We start from the raw sequence: 13,327 nt of genomic DNA on the forward strand, positions 1-13,327 counted from the left end.
TTATGACAATTTTGTTTTAAAACGTAATTAGACAAAACATATTACAGTACACAAAGTAGTGCTGTTGGTTAGTAGCCTTATTTATTAAGGTTTAATTAGACAGAATTCATGATAAATTTATGTATTTTATAAAATGTCATAAAGCTGCATGGGGCCCCCCTGGCACCATCTCGTGGCCCCCAGTTTGAGAACCACTGCACTAGGGTATTGGCAACAACTTTACGGTACGTATTGTTGCGTAATACCTGTGCGTATTCCAAAACCAATTCCACGATTTGATGCACGTCACAAAACGGGTCAATTAATAATTACATTTCTTTTGTTCAGAAAAATTAGTAACATTATTATCTATTTATTGTACATTGAATAACAGTATTTTAAGCGAGTGGCATATAAGCCAGCAGTGCATGTTTTAGTGATTTCATGCGCATGTAAAACCGTCTTTCACTCAATGATAATAAACTTATTCTGCGGTTCACAAGCATTCCTTCGATATGGATCACGGGTCAACTACAATCCAGTGGCGGCTTGTGACTGCTCATCCGAGGGGCGCAAATTCAAAATACGTGTTCGAAGTGTCATGTGTGTTGCTTGTGTTTTCAAAATATGTGTTCTGCACGTCAAGTGATCCTGTGTGCAACACATGTTTTGTCAAAATAAGTGCCTGGTACATATGCGTCAAAACAATTTATGATAAAAAAAAACGCTTATGTTCACAAAATACATGCAAGACACTACGCATGATATTATATGACTATCTGCCAAACGCGAACGTCTCTTTTATCATAAACCCTTTAGATGCGTCTGCAGCAGGCATTTATTTGACAAGACCTGAGATGCACATAGGATCGCTCGACGCACAGAACACATTTTGAAATTACGAACCACACACATATGATGGGCTACATACATGTTGTGATGAACTTCGCATCAAGCACCCTTGAAAAAAGAAGTCACCGGCCGCCACTGCTGTGACACCGCTAATACTGATTAAAAAAAAGAAGGTTTTCACATAATAATTAGCTACCTACAAAAGCGCATTAAAATCCATACAGAAAGTGCTGTGTTGATGTGCGCATCATCAGGATTTAATGACGATGTATCTCCATTTAATTGTTTTTAGCACAACTTTAAATTTGAAAGATTTGTTTCAGGACATTTTATTCTCAGCACTGCAATAAAAATTTCTGAAATGCCTCATTTAATTAATCTGAACATTAAATACAGCCATAAATCTTGCAGTCTAACACCTGAGAGTATTATGTTTACATCTGTTATTTCTATTTATGAAACTGGTTCAGTGACTTTAGACTGAATGATATAATGACGTTCATTTAATCAAATGATTTGCATGAGTGCTCTGGAGTGAACAAAACACTCCAGCACACAGGGTTTTTTTGGGTGGCAAAACTATTTCTTAAAAAATGAAAATGAACTTAATTGTTTTGTTTGTATTATGTCATCTTGCAATTGTGGCTCAGCAGAGCATTAAATGTGATTAGACTGAGCTGCTGTAAGCACACATAAAGCTTATAATGGTTTACACTCGAAGCCAGTTGCAAAAAATTTTGCTGCTCGCCTAACAAGCTGTAAAAACCTCATTCATTCCCATCCAGCTTCATAACCAGAGACAACAAATTACATCTGAGAAAGAGTTTTTAATCTGGAAAGCCCTGGGAATTGAACCCTTGACCTTTGTGCTGCTAAGACACTGCTCTACAAATGAAATGCCTGCATAGATATATGTTTCATACACATGCTGAGAATTCAACTACTACAAGCTTTACCTTAATCTTTACCTGGGCAGTCAATTGACTTTCGAAAGAGAGCGAGAGATCGAGAGCGAGAGAGAGAGAGACCCAATCCCACAAAATGTGTGCTTTGTCCAGAAACATAAGCCAAAGCATCTGATAGTGAGAGTGGTCTTTCTCAACCTCTCATTCACTGCCTCCCCACCCTCCATATCTCTCCATCCTGCATAGCTTCAGGTTAAACTGAGACGTTGACTGGTGGAGCTCTCAGATAACCCATGAGAAAGACACTTTCATGGGGTAATTCTACACAGACATCCAGGCAGCAGATTCTGTGTCCTCTCACAGGAGGTAAGCAATAGCCTCAAGCAAACATACAGATTCTCTGCCGGCTTTTAAAGAAGCTAAAACTGGATGGGTCTGTTCCTATGAAAAGGTTTATTTTGATTTCACCCCCAATTTCTCTACAGGCAGGAGTTGGAAGAATCAAAACAAATTACAGGTGAGAGAGAAAGTCTGACACCAAGTAGATCTGAAGCCCTGGAGATAAGAAATGATAAAAGTACAGATGTTCTTGAAACAAATAAGTTGTCTCGTTTTTTTCCATGCATTTTTTTCTCATCTTAGCTTTTCTTGTATTTCTTTGTTCTCTGCTTTAGAGAATGTCAGATTTGATACCATTAATGCATATATTAGAGCGTAAGGCTACTATACACAACTTAAACTTAAAGTGACCACGGTTGTCACAGGAGCAACGTTTTAGTAGTTAAGTACAAAGCCAGTGATGACCTTTCATAATGCCCCAACAAACCCACTACAACATTCTAACATATTTTAAGTAATAATAAGTAATAATCTAAAAATGAAAACAATGGTATTAATGGCTTGTCTTATTTCAGGTAACATGTAACCAGGGTTTCCCACAGCACTTTGCAGTGCGGGCGGCCCGCCTAAGCTGGGAAACCCTACCGCCTTAACTAGGTCGTCAAAAAAAAAAAAAATTATAATAATAATTTGCTGCACAAAAGGCAGTCAAGTGCATTTCGGAGAATAGCGCAGACGTGCTTCACACCGCGCGCACGCACGCTCACCACACAGCCAAATGAGAGAAAGACGTGGTCCGTCACTGTCTGGAGGATAACTAGTAGCCAGTTGATAAAACATCTCGGAGAAAAGCGGACGTGCTTCACACCGCGAGCATGCAAGCGCGCCACACGGCCGAAATGGTCCGTCAACTGTTATTGTATTAGTCTATAGTTCTTGCAAATTTAAAGAAAGTTAGCTGGTGATTTTTGTTGTTTGAGAAACCTGCTAGCTAGGTTGCACATGCCTGTTGATTCAATAAAATTGTTGAGCGCTCTTGCTCACGTTATTTATGTGCATTATTTACATGCTACAGTAGTTACACTCCTTTAAGATAATGTAATTAATAGTGGGAAATAATCAGTTTTTACAATTTTCGCACTATCTATCATTGTCAATGAAGTATTTATTAGTAATACAGTAGAAATTAGTTGAATTGTGAATATTTGGTAAGCATGTTGATTTTTGGTATGTGCCCCTAAATTTTCTGTTTGCGCCCCTAAAATTTTCAGTTGTGGGCCACAGTGCTCCTAGTGAAAAAAGTTAGTCTGGAGCCCTGCTGTATCATTCTTTTCTAATGAACACTTCTCAATCTAATCTATTAAAGCCTCTAAATCTGTATTTGGTACACACACAAAAGAAATCTTCCTCTGGTTGTGGGGGAGACAAGCCATGCAGGAAATTTAATTTTATCCATTCAGCAAGGATGTTCAGGACCGCTCACACAGAGTCAGTCTCATGAGAAAGGAGTTTAACATCTTTTCCCGCATTTCTCATTGATATGTCTGAAAACAGCCAACACTTGACCACCAACACACTGTTAAGAAGTAACAGCGAAAAAGATGAAATTTAAAATGAAGTTTAAATATTAGGGTTGAATATGAAATTCAAATCTCTGTGAACTGGAGCAAAATAATCAGGGTGGGAAACATAAAAACGTTTAAAGCAGGATGTTTGGTACACTACATAAACGTTTCTAAATAGCACTAAAAAGTAGTTCACATAATCATAGGGGAACCACTTTAAGTGCTATATAGCACCTATGTAGCCACAACCATAAGTGGTGCTATATCACGACTATAGCACCACTTATGGTTCTACATCTAGCACGATGAGACTAAAGATAGGTGCTAAATAGCATTTAAAGTGGTTCTCGTATGATTACAAGCCAATGAACCACTTGCAATTTAGCATAATTTTTTAACATTTATGCATTTGGCAGACGCTTTTGTCCAAAATCCTTTCAAATTTTTATCAGGATAGTTTGAACCCATGATCTTTTGCACTGCTGGGGATGCACCGAATATTGAGCCACCGAAAATTAGGGATGCTCGATCAGCCGATAACGCTTGCTATGCTTCTCAATGAATTACGGTGAATTATGGTGAAATGCTGCTACATCCAAAAGCCAGGGGGCGCTCTCGTGCAGAAACTCAAAATGCGCTGTAGACGAAAAACAATACACACCCAGCTATGATGACATGCAGCTCCAAAAAATGGCTTAAGGATAGATTTATATTGCTGTTCTTCAAACCTTTTCAGGAATTTTCATGATAATAAAGAATATGTGTAATAATTATGTTTGACGAGTGTTGCTTTTTCAAATGCATGTTATAAACGACTCCAACTAACAGTGATTTCAGATCGATAAGGACTTACTGATAAAAAGCCATACTACATGAAAATAGCTGTGAATAAGATCAGCTGTCCGATTCAGAATGGTGATCGGCCACATATTTTTAGTGGATATCGGCATTGTTCGGAGCACCCCTACCGAATATGGCCCAAAAGAGCGGTTTACGGTCGAAAGACTTTTATCACCGAAACAATGCGGCCGAAATGTTGTGATGACGCAAACAAAAAACCGTGACCTGCACGTGCTTGTCTGAAGCAACATGTCTGCGGTGTGAAGGTATTTAACCGCAATAAGGCGCTAAAGTGAGCAGTTTTCTGTATGCACGGTTGCACATGAGGTTGAATGTGTCCGGTCCAGCTCCAGTCAGACGTGATCAACCTTATGTCCTTCAAAGATCAGAACTCTTGATGTGTAAACTTTAGAGAGAGTTGCGCTACTGCATCTCATACTGTAGTCCATTAAGATACATTTGGCAAATAAAGCAATAAAAACAACTTCATGTGGGGTGACTGTTTATGCAGCGCTGTTTGGAATTCGCCCTCTGTCTGTGTGTGAACCCGCGTTTAAGTGCACTCAGTAGTGCATACACGGAGAGACGCATTTCAAAAAGCAAGCAATTTAACATAAAATATTTCTGTTCTTGACAGGGCACATACAAACAAAATAATCTCCACAGTATTCTTTTCTAATAAAAACATTTGTTTATGTCTTAAGTGTATGTATAGATTACAGTCAGAAACCAGTCTGTGCTTATTTGGTCTTAAAGACACAGTAACCTCAATTAACCTACTTAAGTCTGTGTCATTAATGTTAATCAAACAAATCAAAACAAAGAGGAAATCACTTCTGTAGCTCTAAAAAAATATAGTAATTATATTTAATTTATACAATAAAGACAGTGTTAAGATGAATTTAATTTGATTTCTGTACCTAATGCTAATTTCAAACCTTATTAATCTGCAACTTTGTTCTGCAACTGTTTCGGTTTTCAGCCATTCCTCTTTTTCAGTTTTCGGTTTCGGACAAGAATTTTCATTTCGGTGCATCCGACAGAAGGCAGATAATCAGACTGACAGGAGATCTGATTGTTCATTAAACTCAGACTAATGAGTTAAAGCTCTTAGACAGAGCTAGTCTTCAGTACTGTATTACACAGATCAATTCCAACTTCCTTCTCTAGAGAGGCTGTTTTCATTGAACCGTGTCAATCAAATAATTTCATTGAATTTGCCCATGAATGGATACATGTACATGCGAAAACAGTTTTAGATCAAGGGCAAACAACAGTACCCATTTATTTTAGAAATGTTTAGTCAGGAGCCTAGATTACCACCAGGTAAGAGCAAAACGAAAGTGTGCTAGGGTGAGTAAATAAAAAAGTGTTTTTAATAAAATTTTAAGAATGATAATCTGACCTCACTAATATAACAGACGTGCGTGACGCCAGCTAATACGCATCTTCTAAAAATATTGGTTATAGGGATAATAACAGACACTTAAAAATGTCACTTCAAAAAACAAAGATAATAGATAGGTAATGTGCTACTGTTGCAGTTACCAGTGCGAGATTCAACTAACCCACATTCAACAGCACTGTACTACATCCACCCATCCGAGATTTTATTCAGGTCAATCATTGCCAAAATAGAGCTACGGGTGACCCAAAGGTCATAAACTACACCCTTCAATTATCATAAACCACTGATAATCAATACTCCACATCCTGGAAGACAAATCCACAAGCAGAGCTATGAAACAGTATCATTGAGTTTTTTTGGAAGCAGTGTGCTATATCTAGGTGACATACTTGGCAGTGGAGGAGGGTACGAGTAGACACAGGCTCCTCGTGCCCAGCACAGAGGAAACGGGTTGCACCCACTGCTTTCCATCCGCTGGCCTCAACTCTCGGTTCTCTCCCGGGCCCAGCGGTTCTCCTACTTCCTGACACAGTCATAGGGAGCAGGGAGCGACCCCGAACGCACTTCAACCGGGCCACAAGAACGGCCCTTAGAGGCTTGGGGTGGAGCGGGGCGTGAGGTCGGCAATTGATATGATGCTCAAAACTCAAATCCAGAAGTGCACAAGACTGAGACGATCCACGTGGACATCCGATTATGGGAACAAGCGTGGTGGAGAAAAACAAATGCAGGGCATGCTGGTTTCTTGCCCTCTCATTAAAAAACCGATACACCGACAAGAGCAGTGAAACAGATCTTAAAGTGACAAGTAAATCCCAGAGCTGTACTCCAGAGTAATCCAGAGGAGGACTGCAGCAGTCGAGGCTGGAACAAACGCAGAAATGTCGAGCAGTATAATCCTTAAATGTTAAAACGTTTCCTTTTAGCAGCCATTCTGAAGTTCATCCAGATCAAGAGATGTGTGTGTGCAATTCTCACAAGCTGGAGAGGGCGTGTAAGAGAAAGGGATGGAGAGAGAACGAGAGAGAGAGAGAGTTTCTACTCAATGGGAGAGCAAACAAATCAGGCCAGATAAAATAACAGGAGGGGCCTCTATTCAATATGCTAATGAGCTCCGTAAAACTGATTGCCATTTGCCGATCTGCTCATGTTTACAAAGCAAAGCCCGGCAGGCTGAAAGAAGCGGCCGATCAGGTTTAACTAGGGTCAGGGTTTGACCAGTGTCTGTTTACATTCTCTGCATTGTGCAGGATATTTAACTACCAAGTGCTACTGTTTGTAAGGGCTGCTAATCACTTTATGAATGAAGGAACATGACATGCAATATGTTTCACTAACAGTTTGTGACTCTGCAGACAGCTGTGGTATTTGTGGAGATTCATGTAGTGTGGGACTGCAGCAAAGTCCGGCGAGCACCTGACAAAGCGAAGGAAGGAAGCCTTCTTTCCTGTTTTTGACAACAGGTCATACTTTCAGTGTACACACGCAAACACCCATAAACAAACTAACTATGTAACCACAGTGCATGCAAAGCTTTAGTTTATAGAAAATTCATCAAAAGGAATACAGACTGTTGTGAAATCAAAATGAATGCAAGACTATAAAACTCCCACGTAAAGACAAAAAGACTTACAGACAGTATAAGCAAAGGTCAACACAACCAGCACTGCGAAGACCATCGCAAGCAATATTTTGAAACAAATCATAATGCTGAAAATAATTAGCTGTTGTTCAAGTTTCACCTTTTCATGGTTCCCAAAGATATACATTTTCATTCTAAGCACTTGTTCCCTATAGAGAGGACAAACAGGTCATTTCCTGCTATACTGCATTCTCAAATATCGGCTAACAGTGCCCATTTTGTGCTTAATAATGGCCTCTACAGATGCAATAGAGACACACAGGAACACTACTGTCTAAAAAAAGGCCCACCCTCTCACCAACAGTAATGTCCTTGGCAGCGGAAAGAATCAAGGGTAAAAATCTCAAACATCATCTGATTGGCTGGGCTCCTTGCATTTGATTTGATAACAGTCCAGTTTCCCAAAACTATCAATGCACTACAGTAACAACACAGACCTGGGCACTAATACAGATATGCATTTAGACAACCAGAAGTAACTGATACTGAACATTTTTGCATGAAAATTCACTTAAATTAAATAATACATCAAATGAGAAAACTGGGAAAAAATTTTGCTCATTGTCATACTGGCAGCCCAAAGGGGAATGACAAGCTTGGGAACAAAACGTACTCATCTTTACATAACAGAACGTGTTCTACCCAATTTACAATCTGTAAGGGGTAAAATAAGGTTACGCTGACATTAGCTAGGCAGTTTGAAATCCATTGCAAAGTTATGGGTAAAAGAGGTAGTCTTACCTGCGTAATATGATATCCTTGAAATATCTGCAGAAAAAGAAAAAAATAATACTGTTTAAGACTTTGCAAATTATTAATATGAATGTTTCTGTTTAACGATGAGTTAAAACAAATACGCTAAAAAATCTGTTGCTGTTTGTTGCCCTCTAGCTGTCACTTACTAAGATAATCTACAGTAAACAATGAAGTCACTAGCTAAAGTGAACACTAAATGTTGTTTACGGCCATTTGGAATAACCAAATTGTGGATCTAGTGAGATCAGTCACATGGCATCTGCAGCTCAAGTGAACCCTTGATGCAAAACTTAGCACCCATGATCAAAAATGGAAAGCTTATATTTTAATAGTTGATAGCTTTCACTTGGTATTATGGATCTGCTTGAGCCGGTCAGCTACAGCATAAAAACCTAGATCTAAAATCAAAATTTAAAGGGATAGTTCACCGAAAAATAAAAATCCTGTCATTTACTCAACCAAAAGTTGTTTCAAACTTGTAAAAATGTCCTTGTTCTGCTGAACACAAAGGAAGTTATATTGAAGAATGTTTGTAACCAAGCAAATCTTTTTGTTATTAACATTTTTCAACATATCTTCGTGTTCAGCAGAACAAAGAAATGTATACAGGTTAGGGATGCACCTAATGAAATGAAAATTCTTGGCCGAAACCGAAAACCGAAAGAGGAAACCAAGGCCGAAAACCGAAATACTGAAAGAAATTATTATGCCGATTATTAGTACCATTGCATTTATGGCTATCACTGTGTATTAACTTTACTAGGGGTGTGACTGATCACAAAACTCACGGTTCGGTTCGGATCACATTACAGTTTTTGAGGCATGGATCGGATTTTTCGGAAAGGGGTGGGGAAAATCTAAACACAAATAAAGAAATTGCAAACATTTATAAAAAAAGAAAAAGTTGCACATTAAAGCGGAATTGAACCCTAGACATTTTAGCCTATTATCACGAGAAAAAAAAGAAATTGGCACGATTTCGATTATTAGATTGAGCGTGTTGAAGCAGAATTTTCGTAAAGGTCTTTGATGGACTCAATTAACCAAAATGCACTGCGCGAAACTGAGTCATTAGCTCCACCCACTAACCACTGATAGATGCAGCCTTCAGGCTTGTTCGACTTCATGCGGCGCCGCAAAAACTGACAGCCGGATGACGTCAAAGTTCCGCAAGAGCGATTTAAAAGCGTCATCCGGCTGTCAGTTTTTGCGGCGCCGCATGAAGTCGAACAAGTCTGATAGCTTCTTTTACCGCTCAACCTGCTCTTAAATCAACTCAAGTCAACTTGAAGTTAGCCAGCAGACGAACCCAACAAAAGAGTAACTCCGCTTTTACCGTCTCTGAAGGGGAAATCGCCAAAACCCTTGATAAAAGATGACTAGAACCTGTGCAGTATGTGGGTGTAAGGACATCAAATTAAGGCCACCGGGAGTTTTTATTGTTTACATCAACGCGACCCTCAGTTGACACAACATTAACAGATTCCTCAAAAATTTGAATATGCAGCCAGCACTTTCGTCAGGAGGACTTCGAGTACTGTTTTCAGCCCAGTTTTTCCATGGATATCTAAAACATCATTTGGCTTAGTTGTTGCTCGTTTTGTGTAACTATGGTAAATATACTGCATATTATGAACACAAGCAAAGCAAGCTAACGTTAGCTCATCCTGTGCAGCTGTCAATCAAATAACGATATCACCTAAACCTCAAGACCGCCCCTATTTAGAACGTTCAGAATATGTAGTCGTGCATTTTTTACTGTAGCAGTTAAAAGCTTTAATTTTTTATATGAGTTAGTACATTTGATGGCAGCACAATCAACTACATATATGTGATGAAATATAGTGCATAATGTTGTTTTAGGGTGGAGTTCCGCTTTAAGTAAGGTCTAAAATTAGCATTAGGTACAGAAATCGAATGAAATTAATTATAACACTGTCTTTATTGTATAAATTAAAAATAATTATTATTTTTTAGAGCCACAGAAGGGATTTTCTCTTTGTCTTGGCTTGTTTGATTGACATTAATGACACAGACTTATTGAGGTTACTGTCTCTTTAAGACCAAATAAGCACAGACTGGTTTCTGACTTCAATCTGTACATACACTTAAGACATAAACAAATGTTTTTATTAGAAAAAGAATACTGTGGAGATCATTTTGTTTGTATGTGCCCTGTCAAGAACAGAAAGATTTTATGTTCGCTTGCTTCATGTAAACACCTCAATTGGAATAAAAAGAGCCAAACCGATTAAAAATCTATTCTGTTTGTGAGGGGTGGTTTATCTTTTGTAATCCACTCAAAAGGACATGTAAACATTTGATTGGATTGATAACTTAAACTGGGACGCTCTGCGCATGTGCAATCTTCTTTTTTAATGGCTGTTGGCAAACCCACTTAAAGGTGCATTTCCGCCACCTACTGGACTGGAGTGTGAATAATATGCAGAGACGTAAAATTGGCGTAATGATGTAAAGAACGCAAGCTTGTGTTGTTGAAGGAAGTCAAATGAAGAGACTGTCTTGTCATTTTTAAATTTTCCTAATCTCCTTTACAAGACTTATCTTGACACAGCGTGAAAACTATATTTGTGCAATGTCAAATGATCAAATCTGATTTGAAGCTTGTGCCATATAAACAGGCACATCAATCCGACCACACTATTAAGTGTTCATGTAAACGCTATGATAGGATTTATCAATCAGAATGATTTCATTTCGATGGAGGCAAAAGGTGTCCTGTCCATGTAAACGAAGCTAATGATAGCAGAATTTTTTTCTTTTTTAGTAAACTATCCCTTTAAGGAAATTCTTAAACAATTAAATACCAACATCTTACAAATTCCAAAAGGAAGATTCATCTTTAACACATATTTAGTGCAGCCTAAATAAGGAGATTTATGTAGACCACAAAAACAGAATAGAAAGTATAAAAAAATCATTTTAAACCATTTTAAACTAAAACCATGAAACACTGGATTATATTTTCTTTGCGATTTGAAAGACGCAGAATATCACTGCACTTTAAATGCCACATAACTATTTAGCACATCTCACTGTGTACCACTAATGTAAACAAGCAAAGCTGGCGAGAGTTTGCATCAGTGATGGATTGTGTTTTGCTGCATTAAAAGGGAACAGAAATACTTTGCTTTTAATTGAAAGGTCATCATTGTGATACTTTGCAGTACTACTTGGTTATATGTCTGTCAGTACTGGCTGCCAAGTTTCATACTTCTGCCCAAACTATGTTTAGCTTTAGAGTTAATGTCTGAGAGATCTCTCCATAAATACAGTTATCAAAGTGGCAATTCACCTGAAATATCTCACTAAGAAATGCAAAGGAACAACATGCCAACATACAGTAATTGTGATAAAGTGACAGTTACTGTGCAGAGAATGAGAGAGAAAGGCCATAAATCAAAACAAGAGAACATTACAAATTGTCCCAAATGAACACAAGCAGGAGGCGTGATTTGCATCCTCATAGTCTCTGCAGCTTCAGGCTTATTGGTAAGACTGACAGGTACCGCTGTGGTGAGAGCTGGAGACAAGGTAAAGATGTTTTATTCGCGTAATCTTCTGACTGATTTCACACATAGAAACTAGGGATGCACCGAAATGAAAATTCTTGGCCGAAACCGAAAAAGAGGAAACCAAGATTGAAAACTGAAAACCGGAACACAGAAAGAAATTATTACCGGTATGCCAATTATTAGTACCATTGCATTTATGGCTATCACTGTGTACTAACTTTACAAGGGGTGTGACGAATCACAAAACTCGCGGTTCAGATCACATTACAGTTTTTGAGGCACAGATCGGATTATTTTTCGGATTAGCAAAAAAGGGGTGAGAAAAATCTAATAACAAATGAAGAAATTGCAATTTAAAAAAAAAAAAAGAACAAAGTTGCACATTAAGTAAAGTCTGAAATTAGCATTAGGTACAGATATCGAATTAAATGAATCATAACACTGTCTGACACAGTGACACAGACTTAAGTAGGTTAATTGAGGTTACTGTCTCTTTAAGACCAAATAAGCACAGACTGGTTTCTGACTAGGGCTGTCAAAATTACTCAAAAATGACATTCGAATATTCTCCCTAAAAAACCCACGAATATTCGAACTATTCGAATATCTGGTTGCCCATTTTTTCAACGACGTTAACGACGTTTAATGATGCATTACGTCAATAACAGGACAAATTAATATAAAGAGACATAACTACTTCTATAGGTAGTCTATTTAAGTTTAAACATATTTGACAACGTATATTACATACACAAAACAAGTAAATCAAGAGACATCAAAGTGATATGGTACCTCGGTTACATTGCTTGTCTCATGTCCTTACAAATGAACGAAATTAATTTCTCCGTTATGACCTCTTGTCGTGTTGCAGACAAAGAGCTTGTGGCGGGCGATGCAAAGTAAGTTTTAAGACGTGACTGTTTAGCTGGAGTTCCACACATTGTGGTCTCGTACAGTACACACTGCAAACTTTCAGGAGTGAAAACCGCATTTAAATGTGATGATTGACACGGATATAACCATATCAACGGTCTGCCGTCTCACGTGCTTATCACTCACAGCTTTAAAGAAAATAATTTAACAGCATTATGTTTTGCAATAAACCTCTGTCGTGTCGTTGTGTATTGTACGCATTTGTGAGGCTGCGCGCGCTCTTGCAGTGTTGCCAGGTCCTCGTCTTTTTTGTACTCACATACCATTTTAGCGCTTTATGGCGTTTGGCTCATGAAGCGATCAAGTTTTTGGTGTTGTTAAAATGTGAAGGTGCCAGTCCCAATATTTTGATCTTTGAGGTAAAGCGTTTGGATTTATTCCGGTTTATTATTGGATTTTTCTTGTTCGCTGTTTTTTTAGTGCAAGATCTGGCAACGCTGAGCAGCAAACGCTTGTGCTTCTGCCATTCTCTGTATCGCGCATACAGAAGACTTTCCCCCCTTCTAATAATTTATTTCTTCAGAAGAGAGACCTGTCATATCCATGATGCACGTTTAAACACTTTATTAACT

At 38.3% G+C, this 13,327-nt stretch overlaps 1 protein-coding gene across 4 annotated transcripts in view; it reads right to left on the reverse strand.

Moving 5' to 3' along the window:
* Nucleotides 1–13,327, reverse strand: part of ptk2ab (protein tyrosine kinase 2ab) — an 82,648-nt gene that overhangs the window by 61,027 nt on the left and 8,294 nt on the right. For 2 of the 4 annotated variants that reach the window (XM_073872229.1, XM_073872226.1), the window contains exon 2: nucleotides 8,272–8,298. Coding sequence is in view for 3 of the 4 variants with exons in the window: in XM_073872226.1 (XP_073728327.1) it covers nucleotides 8,272–8,298 (27 nt within the window). In the remaining variant the exon portion in view is untranslated. Of the gene's footprint in view, nucleotides 1–6,277; nucleotides 6,850–8,271; nucleotides 8,299–13,327 lie in introns of those variants that run through there. The other 2 variants (XM_073872225.1, XM_073872223.1) reach the window with 1 other exon arrangement.

The sequence above is a fragment of the Misgurnus anguillicaudatus genome, chromosome 10, assembly GCF_027580225.2.
Source record: "Misgurnus anguillicaudatus chromosome 10, ASM2758022v2, whole genome shotgun sequence".
NCBI lineage: Eukaryota > Metazoa > Chordata > Actinopteri > Cypriniformes > Cobitidae > Misgurnus > Misgurnus anguillicaudatus.